The 17,979-nt window shown below is 39.0% G+C and overlaps 1 protein-coding gene across 1 annotated transcript; it reads right to left on the bottom strand.

The window, feature by feature from the left end:
• Positions 1–15,195: 15,195 nt before the first annotated feature.
• LOC113274978 (subtilisin-like protease SBT1.3) lies at positions 15,196–17,979 on the bottom strand. The gene has a single exon (XM_026524401.1). The coding sequence runs from the start codon at positions 17,709–17,711 to the stop codon at positions 15,357–15,359; it is 2,355 nt and encodes a 784-aa protein (XP_026380186.1). The 5' UTR covers positions 17,712–17,979; the 3' UTR covers positions 15,196–15,356.

Here is a 17,979-nt window from a genome sequence, read left to right as displayed (position 1 = left end):
AACCAATCTATGAGATCATATAGGTATTTATTTACTTTAATTATAACTATAACAATTATAATGTGGAAGAAAAATAAATAACACGACATACAAGATTTTGTTTACGAGAGCACATCGTTAACAATGTAGAAGTTCAAGTTTACCAATTTGAGAAGTTCTTTTGAGAAGACAAGGTAAAGAGTTGCAACGGGGGAGATGGTAATTGACATGAACAAATCCAGATACACGAAAACTACGTATTTGTTTTACCGTTAATATTATATTTCCCAACCTTTACGGGAAAAAGGTGAAAGCTCAATATATTCAATTGTTAAAGGATCGCAAAACCATAATTTGACTTTTCATAGTATTAATAAGAAAAATAGAATAGGTTCGGATGACAATGAGCTTTATAGATAGGGTCAGAGGATCATTTATCTACTAACCAAAAGTGCAACAATTTTCAAAGTTTGGCTGATATTTTTATTTTATATCTTGAGTGGAACCTGAAATTTTCTAGATTTTGTATGAAAATTGTCAGGTTCGGCAGATAATTGATTTTTTTATATTAGCAGAACCAGACATGTTGCAGAAGTTTGTATAAAAATTATCAGGTTCAAATCATAAAGTTATTAGACGAACTTTATCATATGACTATATTTTCTCTGTCAACTCATACTTTCATTAGTAATTTTTGATTTTCTTATATTGTTGATATAGTTGTGGATATATGAACATTTTATAGAATTGAACTTGGTCACAATAGACAAAAACCTACTTCGGCGAAACACGAGTTCAAGGACACCAAAAATAAGAATAAAAAAAAGTTGTTGATAAAGTTCAGAGAGATGTCAAATTCCTTAAATGGAGAAGATGACGAATTTGACCCATACAAGAAGGATGAAGTTGTTGATGAAGACAATCAGTGGGGATGTACTATGAACCCTTATCCTATCCTGGTGGTTTCGTAGTGTATGATCCCCATCGAGTACTCCTTCAATTAGAATGAATAGCGAATATAACCGAAAACTTACCCATGATCATTTGAGGAAACTTAAAAAGAACAAATTGAGTGTTGTCAGATTAGTCTCTTTGGGAAATACTTGTACACAAATTTAAAGATCATAAGAAGGATTACGTCAATAAAGATAAATAAGCCAATAAAAGTGTTATAATTTTTGTAAGAGATGAATGGTTGTTATCTCAATGCTTGGATTTCTTATAGAATTTTTCTTACCGTACCTGTTACAGTTGCCTCTGCAGAAAGACGCTTTTCTATATTGAAATTATTCAAAGCATATCTTCGATCTACAATGTTACAAGGGAGATTGAATGTATAAGCTATGCTAGCCATTCAAAGAGAAATAATTGAACTACTTGATTCTTTTTAAAGACTTGATTTCATACACATTATTAAAGACTTTGCTTAAGAAAATTCAAAAAATCAAATACTTATGCAAATCAGTAAACGTATATAGCTTTGGAAAGAACGCACGATTGGGGGATATTGAAACTAATTGGGGGATATAAATTACTTCCCCCAACCCATAGTGTCTGCTAAGGGGTGATTTTTGGGTATGAAAATACTAAAATACCCTTTGTTTAATTAAAAAATATTATGAAAAGACTATAATACCCTTTATACTAGAACTTAAAATCAAAAACCAAATCATTTATCCCCCATTCTCAAATCAGTTCCGGCACTACACTAGGGTTAGGTTTTGATTTTTTTTTCTTCCCATCTTCTTCTCCATCGTTCTTCAACCGTTTTTCATCGACGATTAATCGTCGATTCAAAAAAATTTTCGTCGATTAAGCTACCCGAATCATAACCATGCCTCCACTAAAGAAACCAAATGCCCAATCGAAGTCAAAATCCATTGCTCAACAAAAATTAGAACAAAGGATTGGTTTGATTGCTCAAGAGGAAGAAGAACAAGAGAACTCGGACAATCAACCTTTCATAAACATGGTTTCTGTGAGAAGGTAAGTGCTTCTGAACTAGTTTATAAGTGTTTTAATCGATTTAAGGCGGTGGATTTAGGTTAAATCGCGAACCCTAACTCAAACAGTTGAGTTTGAGTGAGTACCGGCATTGAATTTAGTATGAATACAGTGCCGTTATTGGATTATGGCATTCAATCTAGAATGAAGGCAGTGCCGTTAGACTGTTACGGCGTTGAAGTTGGTATGAAACCAATGCCGATACTGATGCTAAAATCGCCTGAAACTGAATGTTATATACCGGCATTGAAATTAGGTTGAATACTATGCCAGTAGTATGTTACGACATTGTTTTACATTTATTCAAGTATGCCGGTAGTGCACTTTAAATATACAGGAACATCCTAGGAGTTTGTTACCTGTACCACCATTGATTTTAGGTTGCATTATGTGCCGGTATCCGGTTACGGCATGGAGTTGAATTTTACATGTGTGCTGGTAATGCTCTTTTGGTATCCAGGAACAACCTAGAATTTACCGGAATTGTCGATAGTTATTGTTCACTGCCGAAACGATGTACCGACATGACATATTTTGCTACATTACTATGCCTTGTTTGGTCCCGGCATGGTTTGTTTTCATGAATTTATGCCGGTATTAGGAATGAAAGTGAGTTGTCTTATATTCATTTTGTGTGTCTTTTGTTATAGGGCTAAATCCAAGGAAGCTAACAAAGGAAAAACTAAAGATACTGGCATGAAGAAAAGAAGGAAGGATGGTCTTAGTACTCCTCACTCTCTGTCTCCTCGAGGGAAAGATCAAGGTCGCAACAAGCGTTTGGGGGAGGGTATAATAGGTGAAGTTTGGGATAGTGGTCGTGACCGTAGAAAACTCGTAATCCCTGAACCTAATGGAATAATAGAGCACGATGAGAAAGATGAAGAGGAAATTGAGGAGGAAGATAATGAGGTTGATGCAAGTAAATTAGCAACCCAAATCCAAATTTTAGAGGAAGATGGTGGGCCAAGTCAACAACCGACTCAAGGAAAGGGAAAAGGAAAAGTTAAAGTTAAAGGTTCGCACCTTCCTCATACTGATGACATGATACCTGATCTTCCTCGTGGTAGAATTTGGGGTGAAGCTCACGATCCGAAAATACTATTTGGCTACAAGGACAAGTGGGCTCGTACTATCTATCAAACCTATGTAAGATTTTTTATCTTGCGCATATGTATTGTTGTGTATTTATGTAAAATCTCTTAATTGTATTGTCTCCTAATTGTAGGATCATAAGAAGGTTGTGCGTGTTTTCCGAAACCAAGAGGCGGCTCATTGGGATTTGTCTAAGGAATGCAAAGAGGTCCAAAAAATAGTAAGGGATTTTGGTCTATATTCTTTGGTTGAAAATTATGTGAAGCCTGGTTCTGTGACAGTCAATTGCTTCGTTGAAAGGTATCATGGTGAAACTGATACCATGCAATTCCCTTTTGTTGAGATGAAATTGATCCCTGATGATGCTCGGAACATTCTAGGCTTGAGTGTTACCGGCAAATTAGTTGCAGAAGGAGATAAGTGTCCGGACCTAGAATGGTCGAAGTTGCACGTTTTGACTAACAAGCTGTTTGGTTGGGATTACAAAACTTCTGTGGAAAGCTTCTCTGTATCTAAGGCTAGTAGGACAAAGACAATCAAGTTGACGCTGCGTAAGGAGAAGTTTGAAAAAACAAAGGAAAGAAGTTTGAAGGATGGATGGGACCCGACACAAATTCGTTATACAACCGCTGCGTACCTGTTATTCATATTGGGCACTAAGGTATTCCCTGACACTAGTGGCAACATGGTTACCGCAAACCATCTTCAATACTTGGATCCGTTGGAAGAGGTCTTTAGCTATTCTTGGGGCACCGTGGTAATGGCACATTTGATGGCAGAGATGAGAAGGGCCTCTAAGGCTGTTACAAACCAATTTGTCGGGAATTTCACTCTACTCCAGGTAAATTTTTTTTTAAACTTATGTTCTTATGTATATTGTTCAAATGTACCCTTATCATGAACTTAGAAACAAAATTTTCTGATTCTTATATGTATCATCATTCCACATTGGTATAGGTCTGGGCTTATGAACACTTCCCAACATTGTTCAAGGACTGCCCCTTATTGAAAATCATACACATTGACGACCCCGAGGAGCCTAGAGCCAAGAGATATGAGTTCAACAATATTCCGAAGCCCGGTAACAATCATCGACTGACAGATATGAGATTGGATCTAGACGTGATGACTACCAAAGATGTTGTGTTCGACCCTTACAGGGAGGCTAGAGAAAACCACCAACTTTTGTGGTTTAATAACGTTGCATTTTAAAATGGGCCGTTGTTCCACCCAAAGGGATACGTTATGGCTGGTCCTCAACGTGTGATGCGGAATCTTGGATATAAGCAATTACCTAGTTTTATGACAACCTCTACTTTAAGGTACGATCTTGACTTGGCTGAGTGCATTAAAACTTCCTCAAAGTTGAGGGTAGTGTATGATCCAGTTCCAGAACCAACACATTGGAGGGATAGGGAACCAAGTCCTTTTGGTAGATATTAGTGATTGAGAGCTTGTGAACAACGGTTACGAAGCCGATCCCACCTACATTGATGATTACCTGGAATGGTCACATCCTTTTGTCGTGCGGCCGGATAACGTCCAAGTTCCACCCCAGAAAAACCCTCCCGCTCCAACTCCTACAGAGGCACCACCTACGATGGCCCAACGTAATAAGACCGGTGGATTTATAATAAGTATTGTTAATTGCTTAGTCGTTTAATATACACATAATCTTATATTAGCATATATATATACTAATTATCTGTTGGATGTATGAAACTAGCGGCGTCGGCTTGGCAAGTTGAAGAAGATGTTTGGTTGCAAGTACGGGTAAGGAGAGGTGCCATCCCTTGAAGAAATGAATGAAGTCGAGGAAAATCTTGATAAAATTGAAGACCCAAGTGCAAAAGATTTGTTCGTGGAAACGAGGAAGGTGCCAACCCAAAAGAAGCAAAAGACCAAGTGATTAACTCTTTAGTTGTGTTTCTTCATTTGGATGGTGGTTGTTACCTCTTGTACAATTCCGAACTTGTTTTTGTTTGTACCTCATGGTTAAATGTTTAATTGTTTGGTTTACTTTTGGTTTATGATACCTGTATTAAGAACATTTAAGCACAATCCAGTTGTTTGGTTTATGTTGAACATGTTTAGATTTCTAATGTAATGTTTTCTTTGCAAGTTTTCTTTACACCAGAGGTGCCGGCATTAAAACGTTTAGGTTCTACATCGTCAGGACTGTTTCCGGCGTGGAAAAGAAATTATAATTCCATGCCGCCACTGGTACCGATATTGAAATATTTTCCTAAAACCATACCGGAAAAAGGGATGAAAGGGTTCAAGTTCCTGTATAGAATTTGGACAGTACAAGCATTGAAGTATTTATTGAATCTATGTCGGATATTTGTGTTTTTCTTACACTTTGCTAGTTTTTCCAGAAAACCGGCATTGGAATATTTATTGAATCTATGCCGGAATTCTGATTTTCTTACACTTTGATAGTTATTTCATAAAACCGACATTGGTTTGGATAAAACTACAATGCCGGTATTGATTATAATCAGTTCCGAATGCTCCTTTATTTCATTCCTACGTAATCCATTACATTGGATTTGAAACTTTAAATTAAAACATACTAAAAAACATGGAATGGAGTAACTTTGGTTAAAGATGATATCATAATCTATTTCCATCCCTTTTCAACAATTGCGGATCCTTTGAGCCTTTCGCAAATATCTTCGAAGACATCGTATGAAATGGGGGTGTCAAGGAAAATCTTCATTAGTTCATCTTCTCTTTCAACATATTCCTTTCCCTTCATATAACACCCATCACACCAGTCAATAGGCTTGCATTGGACCTTGTGGTTTTCTCTTGATTCTGCTAGTGCAACAACTTTGTCAAACCATTGAAACTTATCACACTTTGGGTAATTCAAACACCTTAGAAACATTCTTCCATTTTCAGCATCATCAGTTTTTGCAATCCAAAACCGGTGTCCCATCACAACTTCTACACTTTGAATAAATAAAAGGACAGTCCATGGAGAGATGAGAAGGTGACTTGCAAATTTGACAGCTGCAATGATGACTCTATAAGAGAAGATTATATTAGTGATACGTCCTAGTAGAGAAGATTTTAACTGTCCATATATTGTTAGTAATGTTGAATCTACTTACTTTGCAGGTATAACTTGATGGTGGTTTGCAAATAGAGCTTGTTGATGAATCTCTCATCGCTTGTGAAGCTTGAACCGTGCTTGATTGATCTATTTTTTGAGGCTTGCTTTCTTGAGAGAAGGAAAAGAGAAGAAGAAAAAGCAGCAATAGAAGCAAAATATCGCAAAGAAACTAAGGAAATATACGAACGTGTAAAACAAGCGAAGATAAAAGCGGATGTTGAGGAAGAAACCGAATGGATTAAAAATTTCTTCATAATATCGGATCTGCCGGAAGATCACCGCCCTTTAAACCTTTTTCGGGGGCTTGTTAAGAGTGGTCCTTATATGCTGAAGTTTGATGACGGTAAGTGCAAGAAGCGCAAAATGGATTACGGGGATGAGTTTGTAGCGAATCGAATAATTTCCCTCATAAAATTATGTCGCTAATACAACGAGTTTCTCGCAAGATACAGACGGAATAGGTTTCAAGCTCAGGACGCATATACCAAGTGGAGAAAAGCGCCTTTTAGGAATTTCGAAGCCGCTTTGTTTGTTGAATCTCGTTACAAGAAATGATGTTAGTTGCATATATCTTATGATCTTTCACTTTATGTGGAACGTTGTTTATGTGGTTAATGTTTTTAAGTTTATTTCCGTAAGATTAATATGAAGGCCAGTTTGGGTCAGTTTGCTTGCTTAAACCTTTGGACTCAATTTAAACTGATCATCAGAATGCCGACATCGTATAATAACGGAGGACAATTCCGGCAACGGTGCCGGCGTTGATTGTGATCAGCATACAATGACAGTATCATAAACTCAGTTTAAACTTTTTGTCATAATTCCGGCATTGAATTTTACCATATTTCTACGCCGGCATTCTGACGGTTACAAACCCAAGTTATGTGACAGTTACAAACTCCTTAATTCCACTTATATGACGGTTACAAACTCCTTTATCCCACTCATGTGACGGTTACAAATTCCTTAATACAATTTATGCGTCGGTTACAAACTCCTTAATTCTATTTAAGTGATGGTTATAGAAAGGAAAATATTCAATCTCTCTTTGTATTCAATCTCCCTTTTTGTTTCATCTTCTATACCAAAGACAATGGGTCGTCGCAAACCCAAACCCAAACCCAAACCCAATCCCGAAGAATCTGTTGATGATGGTGGTAAATCGAAATCAAAAGCGCAACAAGTGCCTGAGGAGTCTGTTAGTGAGGAGGAAATAACACATTTGATGCGGTAAGTGATGTCTATGTTGAATAGAAGTATTTTTAGGGTTTATCCCATACACAAATTGAAACTTGGTTGTTTAATCTTTCAACTACACTAAAAGAAAATTCTGAAATTGCAATTGAAATTCAGTTATATGTTTGTTTCACTATAGAATTCAATTTGAAAACCATGCCGGATTATATGTCTTGTATCTCCCTTTTATTGCATGAAAAAACCGGCACAACAATTGAATTGAACACAATGCCGATACCTAGTGTTGGATTTGTATGTTTCATAAATTCCGTGCCGGTTTTGATTTCCTACTTTCGTTCAATCTCTGTACATGTTTCACATATTACCGACATGGTTTTTCTGTGATTCTGAACGCCGACGCTGGTACCGGCAGTGTCGTTTTGTTTAAAGGCCATGCTGGTTTTGATTTATTACTTTCGTTCAATCACTGTACATGTTTCACATATTACCAGCATGGTTTATCTGTGATTCTAAATGCCGGCACCGGTACCGGCAGTGTCGTTTTGTTTAATATCCATGCCGGATTTATGTACATAACTCATTTGACATGTTGGGATGTATGTCTAAATAAGCACAAATCAAGAAAGGAAAGGGCAAAGCTGTTGAAAAAGCGAAACCAAAGTCTTCTCGGCCTCGACGTAGTCGTTCTGATCCGGATCGTGCTAAGGTCGTCATTCGGGAGCCTACGGGGGACACAACTAACAGTGATGATGATGATGAGTGGAAAAAATTTCCTAAACCGGCCAGAGCAGGTGGCTCATACTTACAAGAAGGTTGCTTAGGACAACCTGATATCGGAGATGAAGCCCCTAAGAAAAAGGAAAAGGGACCCCCTGCCCACCTTCCTACAAGATATGACATGATTCCATACCGCGATGATGGCAAACAGTGGGGTCAACCGATAAACCCACAACTCTTATTTGAATAAAGAACTCTTGGGCTCGTTGGATCTATCAAACTTATGTAAGATGTTTGCATCTTGTTATTATATTATTTATCTGTGATCAAGTGAATTTAATTTAGTCTGGTGTGTTTTTATAGGACCACAAGAAAACCTTCCGTGTTAGCCTCCATCAATCAAGTGATATATGGCCTTTGGAATTAAAGTGTCCCAAAGTTCAAGAAATAGTCAGAGCATCTGGGTTGTATCCCGCGACAGCAAATTATGTGGCCACTGATCCCGTCACGGCGAACTGCTATTTGGAGAGGTTTTTTGGTGAAACTGATACCATGCATTTTCCTTTTGGCGAGATGACCATTATCCCTGAAGATGTCCAAAGAATACTAGGTCTAGAGGTTCTTGGGAAAGCCGTTAAGGAAGGAGATCACTCTAAGGACCTAGAATGGGACAAGATCTATGTGCTGACTAAAAAGTTGTTTGGGTGGGACAAGGATACGGCTATGGGAAATATGTACAATACAGACCGTTCCTGGACAAAGACTATCACATTCGTCACTCTCGTTCAATTTTATGGGAATACGAAGGACAAGGAATTGAATCATGAACAAGTTCAGCAAACTGCCGATGCTTATCTGTTGTTCACTATGGGCACTGTTATATTCCCTGACGCTAATGGTAACAGGGTGCATATGAAAAATCTACAATACTTAGATCCCTTGGATAGGGTCCATGAGTATTCATGGGGCTCTACTTTCTTGGAACATTTTTTGGCAGAAATGCGTAGAGCTTCTAAGGCGAACGCCCGTCAATTTAATGGTTATTTCACTTTAATTCAGATATAATAAACTAGTTATTTTGTCATCTATGTCATTAATTTTGTTAGTTTCCAATTATTACTTTTCTTATACATTTCATTGGAATGATCTTTCATTGACATAGGTGTGGGCTTATGAACACTTCCCAACATTGTTCACGGGGTACAAAGGGTTGAAGTTAATACATGATTATCAACAACATGATGATATAGCTCATAAATACTTCTTCAACATTACCCCGAAGCCCAATAACAGGAAACGTTATTCGTACTGAGATTGGCTTTGGACTTTGTGGATGCCAAAGATGTTGTGTTTGACCCATATAGGAATGCCAGAGGAGTTCCCTTTGCATGTCATGACAATGTTTCGTTTTACAACGGACCGTTATTTCATCCAAAAGGATTTGTTATGCACAACCTTCGCCGCCAACTTGGGTACAAGCAGAAAGATCTTTCGGATACATCTTATCATAAATTCTCTCATGACTTTCCTCAATGCCAAGCAAATGAGAACCATACTCTGGTAGTTTACAAGCCAAATCCCATTCTTGCACATTGGAGGGAAAGGGAAGAATGAGGACTTGTGTTGGATAAGGTTGGTTGGGAATTAGCGGAAAACGGTTATGAGACTGAACCAACCTTTCTTAGAGGTCATCGGAAGTACTCGCATCCTTATATTGTACGCCCAGCTACTGTAGAAGTTCCTCCACAACCAGATCCTCCCTCCACTACTCCGGCTGGAAATATTGTACCCGGGCTACAAAAGATCCTTACGTTGTTGGTACGTACTTCTTGTTAATTTCCTATTCTTTTAATCTATATCTATGAACTTATACAAGTGTACACACTAAGTACATGTTTAAAAATATGACCACAACGTTAGCGGATATGAAATTTGTCAAAGTTCTTTAAGAAAAAGAACAAGAAAGGAGAGGTGTTGACCCAGAAAGAAATGGAGAAAGTCGAGCAAAAGATATACAAAATTGAAGATCCGGAGACAAAAGACTTGTGGGGCGAAAGGAAGAAGAGGGTACACAAGAAGCCAATGACCGAGTGATGGTGTATTTCTTCTATAGTACTAGTTAGGTCTTGAACAATCTAGTGTTGGTTTATGTGTGTTTGTGTTTATTTCTTGAACAGTGTGTTTGTTTGTGTGTGTTTGCTAAACTCTTTGCTTGTTTTGGTTTATGTTTGATTTGTTTTTGTTTTGGAACCTCTTAAAGGTTTTTTTGGCTACTATGCCAATAGTCTGCAATTTTCAGGTGCAAAATAATTTTGTCATAGTACCGACAATTTTTTTTGTTTAATTTCAATGCCGAAACAATTACTAATTTCTCTGGATATTTTTCTGAATTTCCGGGACGTTTCAAAAGTTAAGTTCTACGCCGGCATAAATTTTCCGACATTGTAATGATGAAACATAATTATGCCGGCATTGGCATCAAAATATGATTTAATGTTTATAATTCACACTTCAAAAAAAAAATGTGGCGTATTAGTGAATCACATACATTCAAATTGCTCATCATCGCTTCCACACGTATGAAGTTGCATCTTCTCCTCTTGGAGAAGTTTCTTTGATAAGGCCAACTCATCCCAAAATTGGTGATTCTCCTCATATAATGCCATCCATCCCTTCCAGATATTGGAATCTAGATCCTTGTTTTTAATCATCCCACAAACAGGTGGCAATGGACAATTTTCTTTGAGTTTTAAAATAACGAAATGATTACCGTTCACGAACGCCAAAACAACTCTTCTCTTCTTAAGGGATCTTTCACATTTTTGCCACTTTGGTGTAAATGTTACTTATACAGTGGGGGTAAAATAATGAACAACACATCTAAATATATCCTCCACTAGATGCCCACAAAGCGGCATTCTCATCCAATATTGAGAAGGAAAAAACTTCATCTCCTGCTCGGGGCCTAGCACTTGAGCATACATATTATCAATCCCCTCTCATTAACCAACCAATTGCTCATAAAAGCTATTCTTTTTAATAAGTTGTTAGGCCATCCTCATTCTAGCATATCAGTATGGTGTCATCCCTCTACTAACCGCCGTCTCAAAGATCCCTAATTGTTCGGTCACGGCATGATAGCCACAATTTCCATCTCCATCGACATCATCTGTATATACAATATACTCGCGAATAACCTCAGGAAGGTTGGTCTATGTAAGACTGTATCTTGGTATGATAACTTCTAATGGTCCTTCCTGTTTTGGGATCCTTATAATCTTCATATTACCCTTTTGTAGCTTAATTATATCCAGACTATCTTTTGCAATCTCTATACTTCCTATGTCTTTAGTATGTGATGGGATTCCGTACTTCCTTGGCCTACCCCTTCGCTTTGGAACCGAAACTATATCAACTTTGGTCGTGCCTACGGAGTTGTCACCATCGTGTTGTTGTTGACTAGATATGGGTCGCTTACCTTTTCTATCACTTATTTTTGGTGTGGCTTCGGAGTTTTCACCTTGATGTAGGTTCCTTATTTGGCCTTCCCTTTTTGTTTGGCACCGCCGCCTCATCACATTGTTGTTATTGGTAGCTTGATGTTGTACCTTTCGCGGCCTACCCCTTTTCTTTGGAACCTCCTCTAGATCGACTATGAGTGTGGCTTCGGAATGCTCACCTTGCTGTTCTTGGTAGCTTGATATTGGTACCTTTGGCGACCTACCCCTTTTCTTTGAAACCTACGCTAGATCGACTATGGGTGTGGCTTCGGAATTATCACCTTGTTGTTCTTGGTATCTTGATGTTGGTACCTTTGGCGGCCTACCCATTTTCTTTGGAAACCTCTGATCCATCGGATTTTGGTGTGGATACGGAATCCGTCGTTTGTTGTTGACTTGAAAGAGTTTACTTCCTCGGCCTACCCCTTTTGTTTACAACCGGCACTTTCGCGAACCTTCCTTCCGAAATCTCACATGCAGTTAGATCTCGTTTCTTACTTGGCGCGAGTTTTTCTTCACGTTGAGTCATTTCTTTCAATTCTTTCCTTTGTTTTCTCCTTGCCGTTTTAATTTGTGGTCTACCGGGAGGATCTATATTTGTTGGCTCTTCACTTTGTTCCATCCATGGCCGTGTAATTAGCCTTAGTTGGCTCAACAGACTTGCCGGCTAACCGAGGTGCCACGTGAGTAAGCTTCGAAGAATTCCTTTACTTCGTTCGTATCCCATGGTGATTTTCCGGGATCTTCCGTGGGTGGGTGGGGGGGGTGTGTGTGTGTGAAAGATAGTTGCTTCCAAAACGGATCAATAACCTTAATAGGTATCACTTCTACATACTTCACAAGCATATGACGACATGGAAGCCCCAATAAAGACATGTCGGGACAAATACACACATCACCCAGTTTGCCGTAGTTTATCTCCATTTGCATTTCTCTCGTCATATGTTTTATTTCCCAATGAGAGACGTTGAACTCTATTCCTTGGAGCAACTTACCATATTGTAAATATGAAGTCATCCTTTCCATTGGGATTTTATCAAAGGCCTTCTTGATCCTATCGATTTCACTCTTAAAGTATTGCTCCATTGCCTCGGTGACCGTAACCACGTTTCCTTGGCCGGACTGGATGAGATCTTTAAATCTCCCATGAGCGGACTCCGCTACACTAGTTGCTTCATTATTGTAGTGTCTATACCGGTTTGTTCGTGCGCGCACAAATTTTTCCTTGAACTTATCCAACCATTGGGTCCGACAATACTAGACGGCAGTCGGATAAACTTCGTTCCAATCGGCAATAAACTTGTCCAATCTCTTTTCGTACATATCATCGGTAAGAGACCAATAAACTTTCTCCCAATCTCTTAGAAATTCCAACCACTTTTTATGATTTTCCTCATGTTCTTTGTCCACTAGATCTTTTATCTTGACTCTCTCATCTTCTTCTTCTTCTTCGAGTGATAGTTTTTTCTTGCGAACATCTTCTTCTAGTTGAACAATCATTCTCTTCTTAATATCCTCCTTAGCGGGTTCAAACAAGGCATGGAAAGTTTTTATTATATTTTGACATGTATGATATGTACGTATTAAATTTTGTGCATCCGGGAAGACGTCGGATATTGCATTCATTAATACGTCATCTTGATCGGTCCCTCGGAAAAGTTGATTTTCCCGGAAGAATAATTTCAATTGTCGTAATGCCCAATGATAATTATAGTCCCTCTCGTTTTCCATTAAACACCAAGACAATGTGAATGATACCTTGTCCGATGTTATCCCGACGATGTTGAAAAACGACATATTGTATTTGTTTGTCTTGTAGGTGCAATCCATCAGAAGAACACCACAACATGTATTAGCCAATTGTGAAAGCAAAGGATGCGAAATGAATATTTGAAGGGGCTTGTTTTCCGGCCCTCTTTTAATGATATGCGTGTAGTTGTGATCCCAAACTATCTTCTCAAATTCTTGCACAACGGTGCTCCCTTACCATTCCACCCATCTAATAGTTGCTTGTGCGTTATAAATTGTACTTAGAGAAGACACGTTGGCATTATCCTTTTCCTTGAAGCCTCTGAGGATTTGTCTCGGTTTAATAAGTTCTTTGGTCATTCTCTTTACATCCTCAAATTCATGTGGTTTTATCTTCACAACTACGGAGTGACCAACAAAATCTTTCGGATCCCGGTGGTTATGATGGCCGAACCAAACCGCACAATCCCATTCATTGTTCTTGTCATTTAGATGGAATACAAGTTGAAAGGGGCAATTATCCTTCCTCGTACGAGTCTTGTATACCCTATTAGTCTTCTTTACATAATCATTTCTCTTGTGGCTATTTTTTTCCCTGTATTGCCCACTTCTCTCGCAAACCATCTCAAAAAGGGTATTTGAACCTTCGGTATTCCTCACCAACACAAACATGTTCTTAAGAGCCGTCTCTTTAGCCCAAGAGATTTCTTCCTTTGGATCTTTTATTCCCTACATAAGGACAACAATGGGAGATTAGAAGGTTCATTACAAGCAATCCATTAGTAAAGTTCAAGATACTAGGTGAAAAGTATTATTTGGTAACATACCAGAGGCCTTTTATAGTAATCCGACGTATCCCGACCAAGCGGCTTTGCATTCGTTGGATCAATATATGTCACCACCTAAGGATCGAATAAAAAGAAAATAAATTAGTTCCAAAAGAAATTAAAAACACTATGCCGGAAAAGAGTTCCGGTATGCTCGACCAATGTTCCGGCATGGTCGAACTGAGCCAAAAATGAAGACCAAATTTGAAACCTTTTCCGGCATACAAATTCATTTGAAATCAACGCCGGAAACAAAGGTGTCGGCATTCTGCTAATCTATGGTTTCAAGACGGTGCTAATCTATGGTTTCAAGTCGGTACCTATTTCCGACGTAACCCATAATTAATATACCATGCCGGTATTAAGCTTTGGAAAACACTCCTTCCTATATGTTTTTTTTGTTGGTACCGACATGGTAACGTTCTAATTAAAAAATGCCGGTGGTGGTGCCGACATTCTCGTTATCTATGGCTCCATGCCGGTAGACCGTTCCGGCTTGGTAGTTAGTTAATTTTCTATGCCGGTATTTAACTTTGGAAGGCACTGCTTCATGTATGTTTTTCATGCAGTACCGGTATCGTAACCTTTGAATATAACCATGTCGGTAGTATATTCCGTAGAATATTCCTTGGTAGGTATAAAGTAACTTTTGTGCCCGCATAGATTTTTGGTTGAATACCATGCCAGTTTGGATTTCAAAATGGGGGATATCGGGCTGCCGGCATGGCCGTAGTATGAATACTATGCCGGTATCAGTGCTTCCGGCATTGTATTCATACCATCTCTATGCCGGCAGCGAGCTTTTACAGCTGCAAAGATGGTGGATTCAAAGAAAAAAAATCAAATTTTGAACCTCTTAGCAGCTTTACCTGGTATTGGGGATGCTTGTATGTTGTGCAAGTTTACTTTCTTGTGGAGGTTCTTCAAAAAATTCCCCATGCTCGTAAAAATCATCATTCAAGGGTGTTGGCTTAACAAAGAGTTGTAATTGTGAGTTGTTGTCATTAGCTGAAGCTTTAAAATATGCTCCTTGTTGTAGTTGAGCTCCAGAAAAGAAACTAAAATGATTACAAAAAGTCGTTCTGATACAATTGTTTATTGTAGTTGGAAAATTTCATGTTTAGTGCCTACAACATTTCATTCAAAGTACTTATAAGCCAATGATATGACTTATATTGGTACTAACCATGTGACTACAATTGGACTTCTAACTTTATGTACTCCATCACTCCATACCAAACCTCCAAATTCTGGCAGCGGCTGTCGAGATTTTGTGGTAAAGGTGATCTTGTAGGATAGTTTCTGTATTTTGCTTGTGAATTGCAGGGTTCTCGGCTGAACTGTGACAGTAACACCTTTGAGTGGCGAAACCCTTGAAACATACTTCGAAGTGGGAGGACCAACATTGGTGACAGTCCTGTGCAGAGTCAATACAGAGAGAGATGGATGTTCTGGGAATACAACAGATAATGCTGGGTAATTTAGATCCCCAGGGTTAGCAAGAGCATGTCGGCAGGAGTGATTTGAAGATTTGGAGAAAGCTTTCAGCTGTGGTGGGGTAAGCATTTGTGTGCAAAGGAATTCGAAATAATCTTGTGGACCTAAGTCGTAAACAAGGCCAGGATCGAGAGCTCTTGAAGGATTAATGTGACCTGCTCCATGATCAAAGGGTGTTGAAGGTGCTGCGTCTGAGTTATCTCTCAAAGGGTTATGGGTGTTATCATGAACATAAGCTGTGGTCATGAGGGCTGATTTGATTGCTGCTGGACTCCATTCAGGGTGTCTAGCTTTGAGCAAAGCTGCAACTCCACTTACATGTGGGCAGGACATGGAAGTCCCAGACAAGATGTTGAAGTTCACTCTCCTGTGATCAGTCGGCAAACCAGAAGGACCAGCTTTCCCTGTCCATGCTGCAAGAATGTTAACGCCAGGTGCAATCACGTCCGGTTTCAGAATTTCCAATGTAAGAAAGTTGGGTCCCCTGGATGAAAATGATGCCACAATAGGAGAAGGTCGGACACCTAACTTGGTTCCCAGGAAGGCTAGAGTAGCTGTTGGTTTTGAATTTCTGAGAGCATAGCTCTTTATTGCTTTCCCGGCAATTTCTCCAACTGAGAGTGCTGGAAGAAGGTGACAGTCAGCAACAAGCTCCTCTCCACTTGATGCAGTGTTAGCTAATATCATCCCAATTCCACCTGCATCTTTCACCACCTGCCCTTTTTGCACTCTTGGGCTGATTCCACGGTCACAGATTACGATCTTCCCAGCGACAGCTTTTGGATTTAGAGTTCCCTCAAGACATAAAGAGCTAGGGTCAGGGCTGCTTGAGTTACTGCCCATGTAAACTAATGGGTACTGTTTTCTTAGTGATAGATTCATTCTTCCTCTGTATAGGGACACTCCAGAAAGAATCTGACGGTTTCCTAACTTAACCGTAGCTGGAAAATCCCTGTCCATGGTACTAGCTCCAACTGTGGTAATCCATGGAGATACATTTGTAAGGCTCACTGGATCTGGTCCTCCATTTCCAGCTGAACAAGAAACAAATACGCCACTCTCCATAGCTCCAAAAGCAGCAATTGATAAACTATCACGATAATAAGAAGAAATTCCACCACCAAGTGAGATAGACAACACATTAACTCCGTCAGCTACAGCTTGATCAACTGCAGATAAAATATCGGAACTGAAACATCCACCAGCCCAGCAAACCTTATAAGCTGCAACTCTAGCTCCCGGAGCCATTCCGCGAGCAGTTCCAGAAGCATAACCCAGAAGATTTGCACCTCTTACAGGAAATCCAGCAACTGTAGCTGCTGTATGAGTGCCATGTCCATCTTGATCCCTTGGTGATTTATATTCATCTTGCTCATTGATTTTTCCAGTAGCAGCTTCATATCCACGGTAAAATACCCGAGCACCGACAATTTTTCTGTTGCAATTCAGTTTAGTGAATCCTCTACCTGTTTCACATATTCCCTTCCAGTGAGAAGGAACAGGAGTCAATCCAGTGTCATTGAAGCTTTGACTCTCCGGCCATATACCGGTATCAAGTACTCCAACAACAACATCATGATCAGAAAGACTCTCAGACCATACACTTGTGCTATCTTCAGGATGAAGCCCTAAAAACTCAGGACTTCTTGTTGTATGAAGTTGATAAACAGTTTCTGGAAGCACAGCAACTACACCATTTTTACCCTCAAGTTTCTTTGCTTCTACTTCACTGAGTGTTGCTGCAAAACCATGGAGAGCAGTTTGGTAAGTATAGATTATCCTCTCTTCACCATCTTCTTCTTCAGTTGCTTCATCTTGTGTTTTGAGTTTATCAGCTACCGAATTAACCATAGTTGAGTACCATTGGTGATGATCAGTGAAAGTTTCTGGTAGTTCAGCCTTGTCCATATGAACAATATATGTTTTCTTCATAGATGAATTTGGTGTAGACACAGAAATGGTTGTAGTAGTAGTTAGATAACATGTTAGACATAGTAACATCAACCATTTCACTAGATTCCCAGTCATTCTCTGGAAATCAAGATGAGATAGTGAGAAATGGAAGAATAAAAGATACTAGTTTCTGGATTTTGCAATATAGCTAGACAGTGTGAAAGAAGAAAGAAACTAGTAAGAATTTCACTGTTTTATGGAGCTTTTATCTCATTTCTTGGGCAGAAGTAGTAATGGTAGTGGTGGTGGTTGGTTTTATGAGTCAGGGCAGTGCATTTAAGAGATGGCTATGTCTGTAGTTGGAGAGGAGTTACTGATCACGGACTGTGATATATAATAACTC

This window comes from Papaver somniferum, chromosome 4 (genome assembly GCF_003573695.1).
Source record: "Papaver somniferum cultivar HN1 chromosome 4, ASM357369v1, whole genome shotgun sequence".
Lineage (NCBI taxonomy): Eukaryota > Viridiplantae > Streptophyta > Magnoliopsida > Ranunculales > Papaveraceae > Papaver > Papaver somniferum.
The sequence above is the reverse complement of the archived record's forward strand: the minus strand, read 5'-3'. Positions and strand labels throughout refer to the sequence as shown.